The sequence below is a fragment of the Quercus robur genome, chromosome 12 (assembly GCF_932294415.1).
Source record: "Quercus robur chromosome 12, dhQueRobu3.1, whole genome shotgun sequence".
NCBI lineage: Eukaryota > Viridiplantae > Streptophyta > Magnoliopsida > Fagales > Fagaceae > Quercus > Quercus robur.
The window spans coordinates 32,630,678-32,650,324 of NC_065545.1; the positions used below are offsets into that span (position 1 = coordinate 32,630,678).

The following is a 19,647-nucleotide window of genomic DNA, read 5'->3' on the forward strand; positions in this document are numbered from 1 at the left end:
TAAGACAATAACCTACAATTCAAATATTTTGTCCAAAGTGCAAAACAAGCATTACTATTTTCAGTATTACTAACATATCCCTAAAGGCCTAAACAGAAAGAAGACAGAAAGAAAGTCATAAACATAAGTCCTAAATGAAAGTGAAACCCACGTAAAATTGATCACTCTGGGCCTATTTCTGGAATCATCATCCTCAAAACACCATTTTTCACCTCAGTCTTGATCTTCCCAATCTTGTTCACATCAAAGGGTCCAAAGCTACCTTGATAGGTCCTGCCACTCTCCTCGTGAATAGACTCCTTCCCAGCTTTACCAGAGAACAAAACCCAACCATTTTCCACCCCAACACTCACCTTGTCCTTGGTGACTCCAGGCATGTCCACCCACACATAAAAACCATCCTTCACCTCTTTAGCTCCATATGATTCTCTGGGCCCTTTGGTTTGGTATGGGTGTGAGGCTGAATCCAATAGAAAACAAAAATATATATATATTAATAATAAAGGTAAAAAAAAAACTATGTAAGAAACAAATTAAACCCCCCAAAATAAATCCACTAAAATTATTTAGAGATACCTATATCTTCATGCAAAAAAATAATGGGAGTGTCCACTGGGGGAGGACCATAAGAGCAACGAGTTACATTCTTCAATATTTTCTGCCAAACAAGTAAATACAAAAATATTTATTACTAACATGTATATTGCTCATGAACTTGAACAAAAGTTAAAGAAAAAAAAGTAAACCTTTGACATTTTCATCCTGAGTACACCGTTGGTGATATTGCCGTGGAGTTTAGCGACCTCACAACAGCCACAACGTAGTCCATAAAGACCTCCGAACTCTCTAACTTGGTCATCGTGCTCCCATTCTTTGGGTGCTGAGCCAGTGAAAATGACATTGTTGAAATGGTCGAGAAAGCAGGACATGTTTTGTTTGGGGACACCTGGCATATCTACCCGCATGTATAATTTGTCATTCTTTAGAGCAATGCGTTCCACGGCACCTTTTGGTCCACTCCTCTGAAAGGGGTTGTTCTTACCATAAAGCTCACCTGCTTGTCAGATGAAAATAACAGAGAGTAGAGAGAAAATGAAATTCTCATTAGCTGAAATGAATGATACAAATGAATTAATTGAATTATAATTACTAACTGAGCTACTTATATACAGCTCAAAAAACAGAGCATTACTCCAGGTGTGGTGCTAAGCTAATAACCGTTTTTCAACTAATCAACCAATTACAATTTGACAACTGGTTTCCTCTCTAACTAAACTCTGTGTTCCTTTCGCACGTGTGTCCTGTGTGACTTCATTAATCAAAACGTTCCGTTTCAAGTCTCCTCTTGCTTCTGTCGTTCTGTTCTTCAGCCTTGTTTTTCTTCTGTCGTTTTCAGTGCTGCTGCTTCTGTCGTTTGTAATGCTTCTGTCTTCAACACTCCCCCTCAAGTTCAGAGTATTAGACTTTGTAACTTGAACTAAGGAAGCTATCTGTAATTGCTCAGATTGCTCCTTTAACAGCTTTGGTTGAAAAATGTCTTTCAATCCTAGTTTCTCTGTCAATCTCACAAAAGATGAAAAACCCAAAGCTTTTGTGAAGATGTCTGCAACCTGTGAATTCGTAGCAACATGGAAAGTCTTAATCATTCCCTCCAAAATTTTGTCTCTCACTAAATGACAATCAACTTCTATGTGCTTGGTTCTTTCATGAAAGACCGGATTTGCTGCTATATACAGTGCAGCCTGGTTATCACAAAATAGCATGGCTGGTCTTGAATGCTCAATCCTTAAGTCCTTCAACAATTGCAAAACCCAAGTGATTTCACAGGCTACACTTGCCATAGCCCTATACTCAGCTTCAGCTGAGGATCTGGACACGACTCCTTGTTTCTTTGATCTCCAAGAAATTAAAGAATCCCCCAAATATACTGCATAACCAGTGAGGGACCTCCTTGTGTCTGGGCATCCAGCCCAATCCGCATCACAAAAGGCCTTGATATGCAACTCTGTGTTGCTTGGGAAGAATAAGCCTTTACCTGGTGACCCTTTAATAAATTGTAGCACCCTGTGAGCTGCCTGCAAGTGTGGTTCCCTTGGCTGTGAGACAAACTGACTCAACCTATGCACTGCATAAGTCAAGTCAGGTCTTGTCAAGGTAAGGTATAAGAGTCGTCCAATTAATCTTCTATACTGACTTGGTTCTTCCAACAGCTTGCCTTCATATTTGGACAACTTCAAGTTTTGTTCCATGGGAAACTTAACAGGTTTGCTGCCAATGAACCCAGTGTCCTTAAGGATTTCCAAAGCATATTTTCTTTGGTTAAGACTGATGCCTTCATCAGTCCTAGCAACTTCCAATCCTAGAAAATACCTCAATGAGCCTAGATCCTTCAAACCAAACTTATCATCAAGAACTTTCTTCAAATTATTAACACAAGCAACATTGTTTCCTGTCAAAAGTATATCATCAACATATACCAACAAAATTGTGAATGAAGCTCCTTGTGTATGAGTAAACAAGGAGTAGTCAGACTTTGATTGGACAAACCCCATTTGTAGAATAGTTGAGGAAAACTTCTCAAACCATTGTCTGGATGCTTGTTTGAGACCATAGAGACTCTTATTCAGTTTGCAAACCAAATGATGCTCCCCCTTGCTGTGAAAGCCAGGTGGTAAACACATGTAAACATCCTCAAGTAGCTCCCCATGAAGAAAAGCATTATTTACATCCATTTGATGAAGAGACCACCCTTTCACAGCAGCCAATGACAAAACAATCCTAACTGAAACTGATTTTGCAACTGGAGAGAAAGTTTCTGAGTAGTCCAGCCCATGCTTTTGAGTGAAACCCTTGGCTACAAGCCTAGCTTTGTACCTCTCAATAGTACCATCAGGTAAGTATTTGACCCTATAAACCCACTTACATCCAATGGCTGACTTACCAGGAGGCAAAGGGGTTAAAGTCCAAGTATCATTAACCTCTAAAGCTTCAATTTCTTTGTCCATGGCAGCTCTCCATTCAGGAAATTCCACTGCCTGCTGAAAAGAGATAGGCTCGGATGGAATGGAAGAAACAGCCATGACAAAAGAATGAAAGGTAGGTCCAAGATGTGAGTAACTCAAATGATCTGAAAGAACATAAGGCAGACCTGAACTGGGTTTGGTACTGGCAAAGTTACAAGAGTAATCAGACAAGTAAGAAGGAGGTTTGTGGGACCTAGTAGACTTTCTAAGGGGAACATTGAAACCAGAAGGATAAGGAAGAGGATCACAAGCTTGGGAAGAAGTAGGAACATCAGAACCAATGGAATCAATAGAAACAGGTTCTGTAGAAACAGGTTCCACATGAATAGAACTAGGGTCAGGGATAGGAATTGAAGTAGAATGAGGAATGGAGGAAGGGGTTGTTTTGTCATTGGCTGCTGTGAAAGGGTGGTCTCTTCATCAAATGGATGTAAATAATGCTTTTCTTCATGGGGAGCTACTTGAGGATGTTTACATGTGTTTACCACCTGGCTTTCACAGCAAGGGGGAGCATCATTTGGTTTGCAAACTGAATAAGAGTCTCTATGGTCTCAAACAAGCATCCAGACAATGGTTTGAGAAGTTTTCCTCAACTATTCTACAAATGGGGTTTGTCCAATCAAAGTCTGACTACTCCTTGTTTACTCATACACAAGGAGCTTCATTCACAATTTTGTTGGTATATGTTGATGATATACTTTTGACAGGAAACAATGTTGCTTGTGTTAATAATTTGAAGAAAGTTCTTGATGATAAGTTTGGTTTGAAGGATCTAGGCTCATTGAGGTATTTTCTAGGATTGGAAGTTGCTAGGACTGATGAAGGCATCAGTCTTAACCAAAGAAAATATGCTTTGGAAATCCTTAAGGACACTGGGTTCATTGGCAGCAAACCTGTTAAGTTTCCCATGGAACAAAACTTGAAGTTGTCCAAATATGAAGGCAAGCTGTTGGAAGAACCAAGTCAGTATAGAAGATTAATTGGACGACTCTTATACCTTACCTTGACAAGACCTGACTTGACTTATGCAGTGCATAGGTTGAGTCAGTTTGTCTCACAGCCAAGGGAACCACACTTGCAGGCAGCTCACAGGGTGCTACAATTTATTAAAGGGTCACCAGGTAAAGGCTTATTCTTCCCAAGCAACACAGAGTTGCATATCAAGGCCTTTTGTGATGCGGATTGGGCTGGATGCCCAGACACAAGGAGGTCCCTCACTGGTTATGCAGTATATTTGGGGGATTCTTTAATTTCTTGGAGATCAAAGAAACAAGGAGTCGTGTCCAGATCCTCAGCTGAAGCTGAGTATAGGGCTATGGCAAGTGTAGCCTGTGAAATCACTTGGGTTTTGCAATTGTTGAAGGACTTAAGGATTGAGCATTCAAGACCAGCCATGCTATTTTGTGATAACCAGGCTGCACTGTATATAGCAGCAAATCCGGTCTTTCATGAAAGAACCAAGCACATAGAAGTTGATTGTCATTTAGTGAGAGACAAAATTTTGGAGGGAATGATTAAGACTTTCCATGTTGCTACGAATTCACAGGTTGCAGACATCTTCACAAAAGCTTTGGGTTTTTCATCTTTTGTGAGATTGACAGAGAAACTAGGATTGAAAGACATTTTTCAACCAAAGCTGTTAAAGGAGCAATCTGAGCAATTACAGATAGCTTCCTTAGTTCAAGTTACAAAGTCTAATACTCTGAACTTGAGGGGGAGTGTTGAAGACAGAAGCATTACAAACGACAGAAGCAGCAGCACTGAAAACGACAGAAGAAAAACAAGGCTGAAGAACAGAACGACAGAAGCAAGAGGAGACTTGAAACGGAACGTTTTGATTAATGAAGTCACACAGGACACACGTGCGAAAGGAACACAGAGTTTAGTTAGAGAGGAAACCAGTTGTCAAATTGTAATTGGTTGATTAGTTGAAAAACGGTTATTAGCTTAGCACCACACCTGGAGTAATGCTCTGTTTTTTGAGCTGTATATAAGTAGCTCAGTTAGTAATTATAATTCAATTAATTCATTTGTATCATTCATTTCAGCTAATGAGAATTTCATTTTCTCTCTACTCTCTGTTATTTTACATCACTAGCCTTAAGATCAGGACTGAGTGAATTGGTCAGCCATGATAGGATCGTAGTGTTGCACCTATTCCAGGAATTGAAGAAAGGTGAGGTTGGATCTGGTTCTGAAATTGAACCATTGACGAATCCAAACTTATTTCTGGAACTCAGAGCCAGAAACACAGATCTCGCCCAGGTCATGTAGTTCTCAGGACCAACGAGAGGCTGAGATGTAAGAACCAAACCAGGATTTTCATTCGCTGGTAAGAAAAAAGGGTTGTTAGCAGATTCATCTGCCATAGTTGCACTTCCAGTAGGTGCAGACGAAGAAGAAGCTGCACATGTTGAGTCTGAAGCCATGAGAGACCAAGAAAACGAAGAAAATCAAGAGTAAATTTCTGTTTGGCAAGAGAGAAAACGAGAGAAAATAAGCTCTGATACCATGTAAAATAACAGAGAGTAGAGAGAAAATGAAATTCTCATTAGCTGAAATGAATGATACAAATGAATTAATTGAATTATAATTACTAACTGAGCTACTTATATACAGCTCAAAAAACAGAGCATTACTCCAGGTGTGGTGCTAAGCTAATAACCGTTTTTCAACTAATCAACCAATTACAATTTGACAACTGGTTTCCTCTCTAACTAAACTCTGTGTTCCTTTCGCACGTGTGTCCTGTGTGACTTCATTAATCAAAACGTTCCGTTTCAAGTCTCCTCTTGCTTCTGTCGTTCTGTTCTTCAGCCTTGTTTTTCTTCTGTCGTTTTCAGTGCTGCTGCTTCTGTCGTTTGTAATGCTTCTGTCTTCAACAAAATGAAAAGAGAATGTTAATTAAGAAGCTGTGCTAAAAGAGAAGAAATTAAAGAAGGACATGTAAAACCCATAAGAGAAAGGAAGGTAAAAACCAGAATCAGTGATTCCAAAGTCAGAAAAGGAAGGACCCTTAGGGTTGGGGGAACATGAAGAAGCCATATTCTCAAAAGGTGAAGAAAACAAAGGAGGTTGTGAAGGTTTATGCAAGAAGGGTTTTGTGTTGAATGAACCGATTGTAAAAAGGAACAAGGGTGTGTGTGGGGTTAATCTACTAGTTTGAGTATACGGAGCTAGAGAGGGTGAAGGGTAAAGCGGCACATTTATGGATACAACTATACAAGCTATTGGAAAATGCTAGCTGTCCTGTGAGAGAGAGAGAGATATTTGCGTCCTCCTCAAGAAATATTGGGACTGAGAACTGTCACGGCCAAATTAACATGGCCTTGACTGGATGCTGAGAATGGTAACGTTTCGCTTTTTGATTGGAAGATATCTGTTGTCCAAACTGTCGTGTGTCCTTGGAGTTGGACTCAGGTCATAGCATATATTGCATTTTCATGACTGCGCAGCGCATACTAGCTACTCATTCCAACTTTTTTCTGTGACAGACTGCACATATTTGTAATTTTGTATAGATAATATTATATGATTGATTCTATATTTATATTTTGGATAGTATGGTTATTAATAATTGATTTTAAATCTACCAGTTACCACCTTAAAAAATAGTTTCACCGGTGTTCATCATCACAATCATGGTTGGAAACAATAGTTTTGAATCTTTTTTTTTTTTTGATACAACAGAATGTTCAAACCGAAGACCTATTCAATTTCTTCCTTCGTTACAGTTGGCATCAAACAGCATCACTACAATCAATCATGTACAAATTTTGAATTACATGATTGTAGATGTTAGATCAATAATTGATAATAAGAAAGATAGATCAATAGTTGTTACGGGCACAACAGCTGACATATAACATAAACAACTCTCCATTTCAAACCAAATGAAGTGAATAATTTTCTGTACACCATGACCCCACCATTATGAGTTCTCAAGTTGATAGAGAATCGTCATAAATGGATTGTTGATCTTCATGGTATTGCTTATCCACCCAAAAAAAAAAAAAAAAAAAGTTTGACCATATGTATATACTTGCATTTACATCACAACATGACAATATCTTCATTTCATCTATGCATGTTAGACCAACTTGAGGATTAGTAGTTTTATACAGAAAAGTATAAGGTTTTTGGCTTTATAAAAATAAAATTACTTTTATGAGTTCTAGTAAGCTCAATTAGTAAAAAAATTTACTACCAAATAAAAAATTTAAGATTCCAATCCTATCTAAACCAAAAACCATAAATTAAAATTTTATTATTTTAAAATAATAATAAACTAAAATTACTTCCATGTTTGTGTTACAAAAATAACGATCATGAGAGCCAAGGCAAACATTACATGATATGTGTCCATTAAATTGTTGGTTGCACAAATGTAAAGAGGATAAAGAAAATAATCTTATATTATTTAAAATTCACATTAATCATTGAAATTAGCAATTAAGGTTACTCAAAAACACTTATGACACTAAAATTTATGTCTTATTGAATAGGTTATCCAATTTTTAAATTAGTTTATTTTGCATCAATAAATATTAGTACGCTAAAAAAAACCCTCATTTATCATTTGAGTATATAAATATTATGTCAATGGTCTTATAGTTGAATTTGCATCTCCCTTAACTCACTTGAGAGAGTGCATATGATACCATCCCCATCTAGATTCATAAGGGCATAAGGCATTGGCTTTTGAAGTGATAGAAGAGTTATAATGGTCACACTCAAGTAGAGAAGTCAGTGTAGTTTGGACTAATGATCCACTTCCTTTAATTGTTCTAAATTTTTCTTCCTATTTTTTGGGGTTTTCTGCCTCAATGGATGTTTTGATTGATTTCTCCAAAACATTTGGAGGTTCAAAATTTTCTCTTATATATTCTTTCGCCTTATTTGCTACATCTAGATTAGCCGTTTACCTTTATTTTTAATAAGTAAGCTTGGCCCCAATGGAGGGGGAGGAGGAAAATAGCCTTTTACCATTAGCACTAGAAAAGCTCTTAAAAGCATATACTTAGGACTAGTCTGATCTTACCTTTGGATTTTCTAACCGTCAAGAGTTGTCGTCCATAGGATTAAAAAAAGGAAGCCTGTCTTCATATTCCCCTTTCCCTTCAACTTTAGTAATGATGTGCAAATGCTAAACTACCACATTCAACTGTTAGAATCATAACCTACATATAGCAATGTAATGTACAATTACATCCTTTAGTGTGTGTTTGGTTTCCACTTAAAGCTGCGTTGCGTTTGGGTTGCTGCGTTTTGCTCTTTTTTTTTTTTTTTTTTTTTTTTTTTTTTTTCACGCGTTTTGAGTACTGCGGTTACTGTTCAATGAACAGTAACCGCAAAAGTTAACTTTCTATCGTGAACAGTGCATATATGCACTGTTCACGGACCCACAAATTTCATTTTTTATTAATTTTTTCATTAAAAATGGGTCCCACAGTACTATTCACACATTTAAAAATTATTTTGCTACAGTGTTTTCAGTTTTCAGTTTTCAGTTTCAGCAAAATAAGTTCTATCCAAACACACCCTTAATTTTCTCAAAAGTAGGGGTGTGTGGAGTTACGAAAATAAAATGAGAATATCAACTAAATCTCAGGAAGTAGTATTACTTTGTAAAGTAAAGCGGACTAATTAAATGGCTAACCCTATGTCTGGATGAAGGCTGATCAGCTTTTTCTATCTTCTCCTTATCTTTCATCTCTCTCTATTCCAAACATACTCTAGCTAGGTGAATTCTATAATTGAAAGGAGCTACGTTAGCTTGCCATCAACTACAAGCAGGCTATTGTGTCCAGGAGCAAACCATATATAAGCTTAAATGTTATACAAGATAATTTGTGGAACATTGCATTCCATTTAAAAAAGAGGTTAGGAAATATTGAATGACAAACTTCCAATAAAGCTCAAGTTTAAATTGGATTGGAATTTTTCCAGCTGCTTAAACTTTTCTTTTTAATGCTATAAATTATTAGAACCAATCACTTAAAAACCTGCATCAAACTGCTAGTTATCAGTTCTATCGAAAAGTTTATACAAGGGCCATAAAATCAGAATATTGTGAAACAAATTAATAGGAGGTTAATTGAAACAACATTTCAAATTTTAATAAAATCAACTCTACTAGAATAACCTTATTATGATTAGAAGGATTCTGCTGGATTTGTATTTTTTGCTACTCCTATATATGCATGAAGGAAAGAAAAGAAAGGATCAAAGGGCAAGTATATGGATTCAATCTGGTGTATACTAAAACATCCTTCATGGCCACTATATGGAGATGCAATCTTGCTTGGTGATTTTGAATTATTAAAGAAACACAGCTATTTAATCTTTTGAGACCATCCAATGATTAAGGTTCTATTGCATTTTCGTTTTCACAAATCGTAATTGAGAATCACAGAGCCCTGTTTCACTGTAGGACATCTAAATTCAACCTCCACGTGTCAATTGCAGAACTATTTCTAGCTACAAAAGCATCAGGAGCTTTAGAATCCTCTTCATTCAAGATTCCGAAAGCCTACAAAGACAGCACCAGCCCCAAAATAAGCAACCTCTTTTATTTAAGACCCAAAATCCATTCACTCCGTAAAGTTGCTTCAACATCTTAAAGAGAACAACCAAAATGAATGAATACCTTAACATTTGTAAGATGTTAGAGCCCACATCACATATCACTCCCAAAATTACTCACAAACCAGACTCTAGAATCCACAACAAATTATTCAATAAACAGTAATTTGATTAAAAATATATATACGAGAGTAATTATGAAGATTGTTATGTGCTAGAATGAAGGAAAAAACCGCACTAGTATGTCATAAATTGTCATACTAATCGCCATAGATATCAACAACTGCTTACCATTCTAAAAACTTTCATCAACATTTGTGCCAATGGCCACTAATACCATCAAATCAACTAGTACCATATATTCAAAAACCTTTAACACCGGAAGCAACAAAATCTTATAAGGAAAAAGGGAGAGGCAGGCCATGAAAGAAGCAATCAAATATCAATGATCAGTTAATCAATTTGTGGTCACTCTACCCTGATCTGTGAAACAGTCTTGGACTCTTTTTGACCGTCCTTCATCTTGGGAATGATCAACCTTAGAATCCCATTACGCATCTGAGCCTTTGTCTCATCCAACTTGAAGAAATTGGGGCAGAGATCAATGCTTCCAACATAGGTCCTGCCACTACTCTCGTGCTCTGATTGTTTAAGACCTTCTCCTTTTATAACCAAGCTATCTTCTTCCACATTGATCTTAACCTCACTCTTATCTATGCCCGGCATGTCTATCCTAACAAACAAACCGTCATCAACTTTCTTTGCCTCATATGTCCCTTGTGGTCCTTCCAGTTGCCATGGATACTCTGTTATCTGATCATGTGTACCTGTAAAAGTAAAACCCATAAGCTTGAATTAAACTATAAAAAAAAAAAAAAAAGGAAGATGGTGAAATATGAATAATACCACGACGAGCGTGGAACTGGTCGGTGCGAGTCATTGAACCGCCGTGACAGTTGATAGAGCAGAATTCATCGCTGGAATCGAACGAAGTCCAAAGGTTGGTGCTGAAGGAACGAACAGAGAGTGGAGCGAGCAGAGTAGAGGTTTTATGATTTAGCAAGTTGGAAAAAAGAGGTGAAGAAATCAGCTTTCTGATGATAGGAGCCATGGACGCAGCAACTAGGAGATTTTAGAGGTTTTAGTTTTGCGCTAGGGTTTTAAGTTTTTCTTCTTTGTTCTAAAAAGTAAATGTATTGGTATAGCCGGAAGAGGCTTCAGATATGGTTTTGTTCAACGTTTGCTTGTTTATCAAGTAATATATATTATAATAAAATAATAATAATAATTTTTGTTTTTTCTTATCCAATTTATATAGATATACGATAGTTCAAATGAAACTCTATTCCCAAGTGATTTCTTAGTTGTTAGAACTTAGGATAATTTACTTGGGGATAATTTACTTGAGGCAGAAGTTTCTTAGCTAATTTTTAAATTCTATTTTAATTATTTTAATATGAACTTTTTTTTATTATATATATACAAAATAGAAATTCTGTTCTAACTTAATCTAAGTATATATGTATGTAAAACTTCCTCTGGGAGACTTGAACTCGACCTTTACCCCCTACATCCTACAAACACTAATACTTATGAAAGGATCGTTGCGCAAAGGTTATGCAGTGGTAATATGAATTATTCTTAGTTGTTAGAACTTAGAATAATTTACTTTGACCACTGTGTATTGTAGACGCGATGGTCACTTCATAATTATAAATACTTGTGAAATGTGGGAGAGAAAGAGACAGGATTCAAGTTTCTAAAAGAGAGATTTACACACATATACACTTAAATTAGGTTAGAATAAAATTCTGTCTTGTATAAAAAAATAAAAAAATTACTTTGAGGACCATAGAACTTTCTTATCTAAATTTATAAATTCTATTTTAATTATTTTGATATGAACTATGGGAAAATTCTTAGGTACTTCCAAAGTACGGAGAAATGGTGCTCCCTCCTCTCACATTCAAAGTAGACCACATCATGAATTTATTGAATAAACCCCACCATGAATATAAAAGGAGGGAACATTATTCTCTGTACTCCATGAGTACCTAAGAATTACTCTAAAATATGTAACTCAAATATGTACATGACCCTAATTGTGTTTTTCACAAAACTATCATTTGGGCTTAAGCCGAAACTTATTTCTAGCATGTGGGCTTTAAGGGCATAGAAGGGCCTTTTTTTTCATTACATATTTTTGGTGTCATTGAATTGAAGGCCTTAAAAATGGGTTTGGAGTGTTTGAAAGCCCATGATGTAATGCAGAGACGTTAAATGCACTTGGGAGCTCACTGATGTGCTAGATAATCGGTTGCTACACTCAAAATCTCAAATATGCATTTTATTTGATTTAATCTCAATTATTTGATTGACACTTGTTTTCATGAACTCATAAATTTAGTAGCTCTAGAAGTTTTCATTCACCTTATACTAAAGCAACAAACTAGATAAAACCAGATCAAGTGGCAAAGCTAGACTATTTTCTTAAGGGGCTAATGTGCAAAAATTAGTATAATTTTTTTTTTCCATAAAATATACAAGGAGGAGGAGGGCTTTTTAAAAATCTAGGGCCCCCTCCCCTCCCTCCGTCCGTCCACTAGTTCATCAACCAACTTAACATGTTCAACACAAAACAAAACAACCCAATCTTTCAAGAATAGTACTACCAAATGTTCTACTAATTCCCACTATTTCAAACAAAATTCTTCCTTAAAGGATTTAAGTAGAAAATCCCTAAGCTATAAAAAGCAAAGCTATCAATTTGTCTTTGACATTTAACTCACTATCCACCAAACTCTGTTTCAATTTATTGGGATTACATTTTCTTCTTATATCTTCCATACTTGCAAAATTTTCAAAAGATCAAAAATCAATAACTATGCCATCAATCAAATGTTTAAATTTTAAGTTTTTGTAGTATAAAATTATGCACAAAAAGTAAATTTATGGATTGAATAATAGATATTATCTTATTGACATGAAATTTGACATGCATATTAAAAACATAAAAAACATGTAATATATCTATTAGATTTTCAAATATGTAGTTATATTAATTTTTTTTTTTTTTTTTTTTTTTTTTTTAGTGTGAGTTGTAACCATTGGCTATAACCATGCTTGTAACCAAATTTCTTCATATAAAGGCAAATTTTCAATACCTCTTCTTTCTTGGATTTCAAGGAGCTTTTTTCATGGGTTTTGAAACAAAACAGAAATCTGGAGTTATTTGCAATAACCGCTTGGTCGATTTGGAATCAAAGAAACCAAGTTCGTTTAGTTCAACTATGATGCAACGTTGATCAATTTGCTTAGCTTTCCAAGGATCAATTTGAGGAATTCATTGTTATGCATCCACCTCAGCATCTTCATCCACCCAGAACTCATGTTTCCTGGAAGGCTCCACCTACGGATAGCTTTAAAATTAATTTTGATGGTGCAATCTTCCCCAGGGAGAACAAGTCTGGAATCGAAGTGGTAGTTCGTAATTCATAGGACTTAGTCATTGCTTCTTTATCCCAACAACTCCGCCAAGCCTTTCAATCTTTGGAGATTGAAGCTATTGTGACAAGCCAAGCTCTTGAATTTGGTATAGAAGTCAAAGTTCATCAAGCTATTTTGAAGGGTGACTCTACAGTGATTATGAAAGCTTTGGGAGAGGATGGGGTGTCTTTAGCCTCCTTTGATCCTCTAATTCAAGATGCTAAGACCCTGTTTATTTTTTTATTTTTATTTTTTCATCACTCATCACTCCTCACTCAATTTTCATCACTCATCAATTAAAATACCCCAATTTCCTAATATCCACCCATTTGGCAACTATTTTCAATTCACATCACTCAATTATTTCTACTATTTTGTGGGACCCACACACTGACCCAAAGAAGACTTTTCTCTCCTTCCCCCCCCCCCCCCTCGTCTTTCGTTGGAACATCTACGGGATCAGGAGGTTAAGCTCGTGAAATTGACCTGAGGCAATTGAACCTTGTGATCAATTTACAGAGAGATGCTACCCAAAGCACTACCAGAGAAGCAACAATCAATACCCATGCCATTTTATTCCCCTCAAAAATTTTCCAAGCGCAATGTTAATTGGACCTTGGATCAAAATTCAAAGAAATAATAATTGCTTCAACTTTCTTATCAGTGAGGACTTTTGTCAAACACCTCATGGGCACTAAGTAAACTCCTTTCAACACAAACTACGACAATGAAATCCAATCACAAGTCATTTTGCAGAGCTTACAAAATCATTTTCTAAAGTTGTAGCAAAAAAAAATCTATATAAACAAAATTCAAAATCTTCGAAAATCCATTTATGACTTGGTGCAGCTCGGACCTACGACGATCTCCCAAAACCAGGTATTCCCTTTTTTTTCTTTCTTTTTTTCTTTTTTTTTCCTTCAACCCCCAATACCCACAACAACCACTTTAGTTCTGAGCTTGAGGCACAAACCTAGAAAATTCATTAGCATCCTTGAAGCACCCAGAAAATTCACAAACCCACAACAACCAATTCGTTGCCCCGATCGTTGATTTTTTTTTAATGGGTTTGAGATGAGAAAGGCGAAAAGGAAGGAAAAATAAATAAATAAAGAACGAACGAAGTGAAGATGAAAAAAAAAAAAAAAAAAAAAAAAAAAAACCGAACTGAGATGAGAAAGGCGAAAAGGAAGGAAAAAAAGAAAAGAAAAGAAAAGAAAGAATGAACTGAGCTGAAGAACAGAGAAAGAAGAGAGATAAAAAGAAAGAAAAGTGAAAAAAAAAAAAAAAAAAAAGAGTAACCGATGGGAGAGAGAAGGTATATCTGATTTAACAAGACTAGTGGTCCCTCAGTGTGTATTTAATTACCAAAATACCATTGAAAACTGAGTTTTGGAAACTGAAAATACCTAAAATGTATTTTCAGTTTTCCTAACTCATCACTCAAAAATCAGAAAATTGAGTGATAAAAACAAAAACTGGAAACAAATCCAAACAGAGTTTTTTTTCGTGAGACCCACATATTTTGAGTTATGAGTAATGGAAATAGAATTATGAGTTATGAAAACCGCAAATCCAAACAGCCCCTAAACCTCCATTTGGATATCAATGAAAAATGAAAATTATTTCATTATTCAGCTTATTTTTGTTACTATTCATGTCCTCACTACACTTTTTGGTACTATTCATAAGCTCCACTATACTATTTCAACTAACTTTTACATTTATTTACAGTATTTTGAACAATAAGTTTTCAGTTTTAGCAAAATAAGCGATATCTAAACAGACCCTAAGTTTTTCTCTAATTCTTTTAGTCAATTGCTATACTCTAACTAGGCATTCTCTTAATGTCACAGATTATGCTGTATAGATAAAGAATGTTCCACGATAATTTTATACTATTTTTTTAAGACTGATATAACCAGCCTTCTTTAATAAAGTTTTTAGGTTTTCTTCTTAAAAAAAAAAAAAAAAAAATTCCCCAGCCCCTTTAATTTTTTTTTTTTAATCTCGTTTTACTTCAATATCTAAGCATGTATCAAAGGATTCTATATCATACATAAACATGATTTATGACGGTTTTCCTGTCTCTCATTTTTGAAATTCATTAATTAATATTATTTAAGTACTTTTTCTAATTAAATGTCTGTCATTACACTTTTAAGAGAACCCCATAATCTTACATTTGTCAAGTTTGAAGGGAATTCAAAATTTGTGATTGTACAATTAGCAGTCTCCACCCACTGTCCCAGATTTTTTTTTGGTTGGATGCTACATGGGATGAGTGCATTGCTATTTTTTCTCTTCCTAATTGAATTTCTTATGGGAGATGGGCCAAGCCCTCCCCTTTATCCTCTTACTTTATATATATAATATAGAGAGGGGGGTATTTTTTATTTTTATCAATTAACTTTTACTTTTAATTTGAGATAAATTGCGCTGATTAGCAAAATATTTGGCGGATTTGCTGTCGAAATTTCGTTGGATGATCACAATTGGGCTCCTTGGTGATCACATTCATCTAAATAAAGTAGAGATTTGTGCAAAACCTTGTGTAGCTATAGAGTTTAGACTGACCCTCTCCACTCCTCCACATCTGATGATCCTTTTCAAATTTCAATTGACCTTCGATTCCTGATTAAAAAAAACGCAAAATTCAAAACAGACGCCTAAACAAGACCCATATAGGTCTCATATTTCAAGCCCTTGGTCCATCTTAATTGATGCTTATCACTCATCGGTGAAGTTAAACCAGATTTGGTCCAAACCAAAATTTACGAGTCTTACCCAGTACCCAAAAATTCACACAAATATGATGAATAAATTGTCAATATTGAATTACAGACCATAACACCAGAGACCGACCCAAAGGTTCAAAGTTAAAACCATGCCTCTCCAAGTTGAAAGTTGAAACAAACCTGCTTCTAGAATAGGTTAATAGTTATACTTGAACCAACTTTTTTGTCTAGTCTAAACAAATTAGCATTTCATTTAATCAAAAGACGATAAACAAGCAAACATCATTACTTAAGACTTCGAACAAGATTAGGTTGCATTAGCACGAAAATTTACAAAAACAGAGCCAAAGCAAGTCTCAAAACAGAGCAAAACAGAGTCAAGCAACACTATCACATATTCACTATCGCAGACAGACCTCACTCACTCAATGTTAACATGGAACACATCCTTCTTCTCCTCTTCCTTTATTTTCGGAACCAGCACCTTGAGAACCCCATTTTTCATCTCAGCCTTGATTGAGTCCAGCTTGTAAAGCTTCGGAGGCAAATCCAACCTACTTGTGTACTTTCTCTTACTCTCCTCGTCCTCCTCAGATAACTTCTCGCCCTCTCCTTTGATAATCAGTGTGCTCTCCTCCACAGAGACCGTCACATCCTCTTTGCCCAGCCCAGGCATGTCAAGTCGAATGTACAGAGCATCGTTATCTTCCTTCACGTCCCAGGAGCCTCGCTTCGACCCAGCTCCCACGCCTCGTGACGCTGCGAGAAATGGGTCCTCTATGAACTGGTCCATCAGGTTCAGGACCTGGCTCAGACTCCTTGTTGTAGAGAATGGATCAAACACATCTACAATTTCATCAAACACCCAAAATCAGAAAGCTAATAGCATTAAACAACAACGCAAAAGCCCAGAAAACAACAAAAATTAGAAGAAGATAATTTGTAAATTGAGGAGTGAGGAGTGAGATAACAACTACCTGTGAAGAAGGCAGGGCCACGGCGGCGAGTGATGGACTGGTCGGAGCGGCGATCCACGTCGTCGTGGTCGTCGAATTTGGAGAGTTGGGTGTTGGTGTTGAAGGAACGAGAGAGAGAGGGAGCGAGAGAAATGGAGCGAATGGGGTTGAATAGCTTGGACAAGAGAGTTGGAGCGGCGACCCTTCTGAGAGCAATAGACGATGCCATCGTTGGAATAGTAGGCCAAGAGCGTTTGATTGGTGACTTTTTGGAGTGTGTGTGAGAGAAAGAGAGAGGTAGACTTTTTCTGAGCTTGTGATGTGTTGGGTTTAAGGGGGTGGGGTTGAGGGTTTAATATAGGGACCAAAGACGTGGAGAAGGGGAAACAGAGAGAGAGAGAGAGAGAGAGGTGTGGAGAAAGTTCGAGAGCTGAGGGATGCGAGAAGGTTCTAGAATTGTAAAGAAATGAGAATCTCTTCTCTTCTCAATAAAAATAATATTGGGCCCAGCCTTTCTTTTTTCTTTTTCTTTTTTGATAACTAACTTTTTTTTTATATATATATAATAAAAAATAAAAAAATAAAAAAGTGAGAAGGGATATATTATATATCCTCCCACGTTATTTAGGTCGTTTTGATTATCTTTTGAGAGTAATTTTGTTATATGATTGTAATAAATTAATATAATCATCTCATGTACAAAGTGCTTAGGGTCTAAGAGAAAAAAGATTCGAACTGTGAGGTCAGCAGTATGTTATAATTATTTCTCAAAAAAATAATAATAATAAACACCCATGTATCTATCATTAAAAGTTTAGAACACACAATTAAAAAAAATATAGAGTTGAGAAATCAAATCCCCTTTACCATTTTATTGATAATTTGATACCATTTTAGGAAACGCATATTTGAGAAGTCACATTTCTTAATTAGGTCCGACTCTCTTCCCATTAAAATTCCTCTCATTCCCTACCATTTTTACATGGATGAAAGACACATGAGCCACATCAAATATAATTTTCCTTTCTCTCTCTCTCAACAAGCTCTCTTAGAAAAACCACAGCCAACTGATATTACTCTCCAATGATCGGAGTTGGTGTCAGAGCTCATTGTTGTTTTGTTCGTGAAGATAACTTTGTCAGAATCGCGATGACTATGCCACTGTGGGAATGACGATTAAACCCAAAACTAGAAGTTTCCCAATTCGTTTCCATTCTCCCATCAAATGTTAGAGCTCCTACAAGAGTTCTTGTCTTCTTTATCCTGCTGGAGATGGTTCTAGAGTGGCTCCCGGAAGGGGATGTGGCTTATTTTTTATGAAGTGTAGTGAAAACACGTACTGGGTGTTAAATTGAAGAGCAAGTAATATTAAAACATTGGATTTCAAATACACACCAATGATTATCATATATAAAGAAGAAAAAACAATGAAATTGCTTAAAGATTGAAACGTTGGGCTCGGAGTCACCTCAACATTGTTAAAAATCAAATGAGTTTTGCTGCTATAGTTTCAAAAATCACTTCTTCTTTTTTTTTTCTTTTTTTCTTTTTTGCTTAAAATCAAAAAACCCATGCTTAAATTATGCGAAAACAAACAAAGAAAGAGGAAAATAAAAAATAAAGATTGAAACTTTGAGTTAAGAATTAGCTTAAAATTGGTAAATCAAATGGGTTTATTGGAATGGCTTCAAAAACATTTTCATTTGTGCTTAAAATCACAAACCCGTGTTAAACAATTTACAGAAAACATGGTTGAGTCCGGTGGTAGCTCTATATTTTTTTTTTTAAGAATGGTCACTAAGAAATTTAAATTATCACAATATTTTTCTTAGTACCATTTTTCAAAGAAAAATAAAATTAGAAATTATTTTATTGAATCGGTTGAACAAGTTACAAATTTTATAATTGTTTTATAATAGACTTTTTGTTAAATAATTTTTTCACTTGTTGTTATTTGGTCTTATCTTGTTTTTGTTTGGTTTATGTTTGTTGTTATTTGAGCTAATATTTATTATTGTTATTTGAGTTTAAAAAAAAAACTGGGATTAAGAATTATGTTTGGAAATAGAATTAATTTTGGAGTAATGTTACATCAACAACATTTTTACAATAAATTTTATGCAAAAAGCTGTTATTGATAGATAAAAAAATAATATTAGTATTTGGCCCAAATTAGAATCAATAACAGCTTATTACATTAGATTTGTTGTAAAATTATTGTGAAAATGTTGTGAATGTAATAGCACTACTCTTATTTATGTTGAACCCAAATTTTTGTAATTCTCAAGTCAGGGTGTTCAAAATTTGTATTAAGGTGGTCACAATAAATTAATTTAACATATAATATTTTTTTAGCAAGTGTATATACACATTTTTTTTTGCAAGTTATGCTGTGAACCCCTAGATTGCATGTAGAGCCGGGACAAAATGGGCTTCTGCCTTTTTCAGGCAAATTAATTAGTTTTATACCCTCTTTCCCAAACTAAATAGGGAAATGCCCCTCTTTTAAAACTCGATTTATGATAAATCGAATTAGGCCCTATAGTGACGTTTTTTAAAACTCATAGGCCCTATAGTGACGTTTTTTAAAACTCATAGTGACGTTTTTTAACTCGACCTCAATGAAATCGAGTTATAGGTAAAAAAATTGCCTATAACTCGATTTTATTGAAGTCGAGTTAAAAAGCGTCACTATAGGTCTTAAAAACGTCACTATAGGCTCATTAAAACGCCACTATAGGGTTTCAGAAATTTTTTTTTTTCTAACTTAATTTATCATAAATCGAGTTTTAAAAGAGGGGCATTTTCCTATTTAATTTGAGAAAGAGGGTATAAAGCTAATTAATTTGCCCGAAAATG

General features: G+C 35.5%; 3 protein-coding genes across 3 annotated transcripts; all 3 read right to left on the minus strand.

The window, feature by feature from the left end:
• On the minus strand, nt 1-6,266 carry LOC126710013 (putative 57 kDa heat shock protein). The gene is made up of 4 exons (XM_050410397.1): nt 6,002-6,266; nt 747-1,054; nt 577-658; nt 1-460 (listed from the first exon to the last, which is right to left on the minus strand). Exons 1-4 carry the CDS (start codon nt 6,066-6,068, stop codon nt 162-164), a joined length of 756 nt encoding a protein of 251 aa, XP_050266354.1. The 5' UTR covers nt 6,069-6,266; the 3' UTR covers nt 1-161.
• Nucleotides 6,267-9,798: 3,532 nt separating this feature from the next.
• LOC126709595 (heat shock 22 kDa protein, mitochondrial-like) lies at nt 9,799-10,821 on the minus strand. Its single transcript, XM_050409891.1, has 2 exons — nt 10,515-10,821; nt 9,799-10,435 (listed from the first exon to the last, which is right to left on the minus strand). Exons 1-2 carry the CDS (start codon nt 10,717-10,719, stop codon nt 10,077-10,079), a joined length of 564 nt encoding a protein of 187 aa, XP_050265848.1. The 5' UTR covers nt 10,720-10,821; the 3' UTR covers nt 9,799-10,076.
• A 5,307-nt stretch (nt 10,822-16,128) lies between these two features.
• LOC126709594 (small heat shock protein, chloroplastic-like) lies at nt 16,129-17,176 on the minus strand. The gene is made up of 2 exons (XM_050409890.1): nt 16,810-17,176; nt 16,129-16,678 (listed from the first exon to the last, which is right to left on the minus strand). The coding sequence occupies exons 1-2, from the start codon at nt 17,015-17,017 to the stop codon at nt 16,254-16,256; spliced, it is 633 nt and encodes a 210-aa protein (XP_050265847.1). The 5' UTR covers nt 17,018-17,176; the 3' UTR covers nt 16,129-16,253.
• Between the last annotated feature and the right edge of the window lie 2,471 nt (nt 17,177-19,647).

Bases quoted from the DNA above. Each gene is read 5' to 3' on its own strand.
- LOC126709594 (XM_050409890.1), bottom strand. From the start codon at position 17,017: ATGGCATCGTCTATTGCTCTCAGAAGGGTCGCCGCTCCAACTCTCTTG. The intron at 16,679-16,809 runs GTAGTTGTTATC...ATGAAATTGTAG, and splicing joins TGGCCCTGCCTTCTTCACAG to ATGTGTTTGATCCATTCTCT.
- LOC126710013 (XM_050410397.1), bottom strand. From the start codon at position 6,068: ATGGCTTCTTCATGTTCCCCCAACCCTAAGGGTCCTTCCTTTTCTGAC. The intron at 1,055-6,001 runs GTTTTTACCTTC...TCTGACAAGCAG, and splicing joins CTTTGGAATCACTGATTCTG to GTGAGCTTTATGGTAAGAAC. The intron at 461-576 runs GTATCTCTAAAT...TATTGGATTCAG, and splicing joins TTTTTTGCATGAAGATATAG to CCTCACACCCATACCAAACC.
- LOC126709595 (XM_050409891.1), bottom strand. From the start codon at position 10,719: ATGGCTCCTATCATCAGAAAGCTGATTTCTTCACCTCTTTTTTCCAAC. The intron at 10,436-10,514 runs GTATTATTCATA...TTACTTTTACAG, and splicing joins CCAGTTCCACGCTCGTCGTG to GTACACATGATCAGATAACA.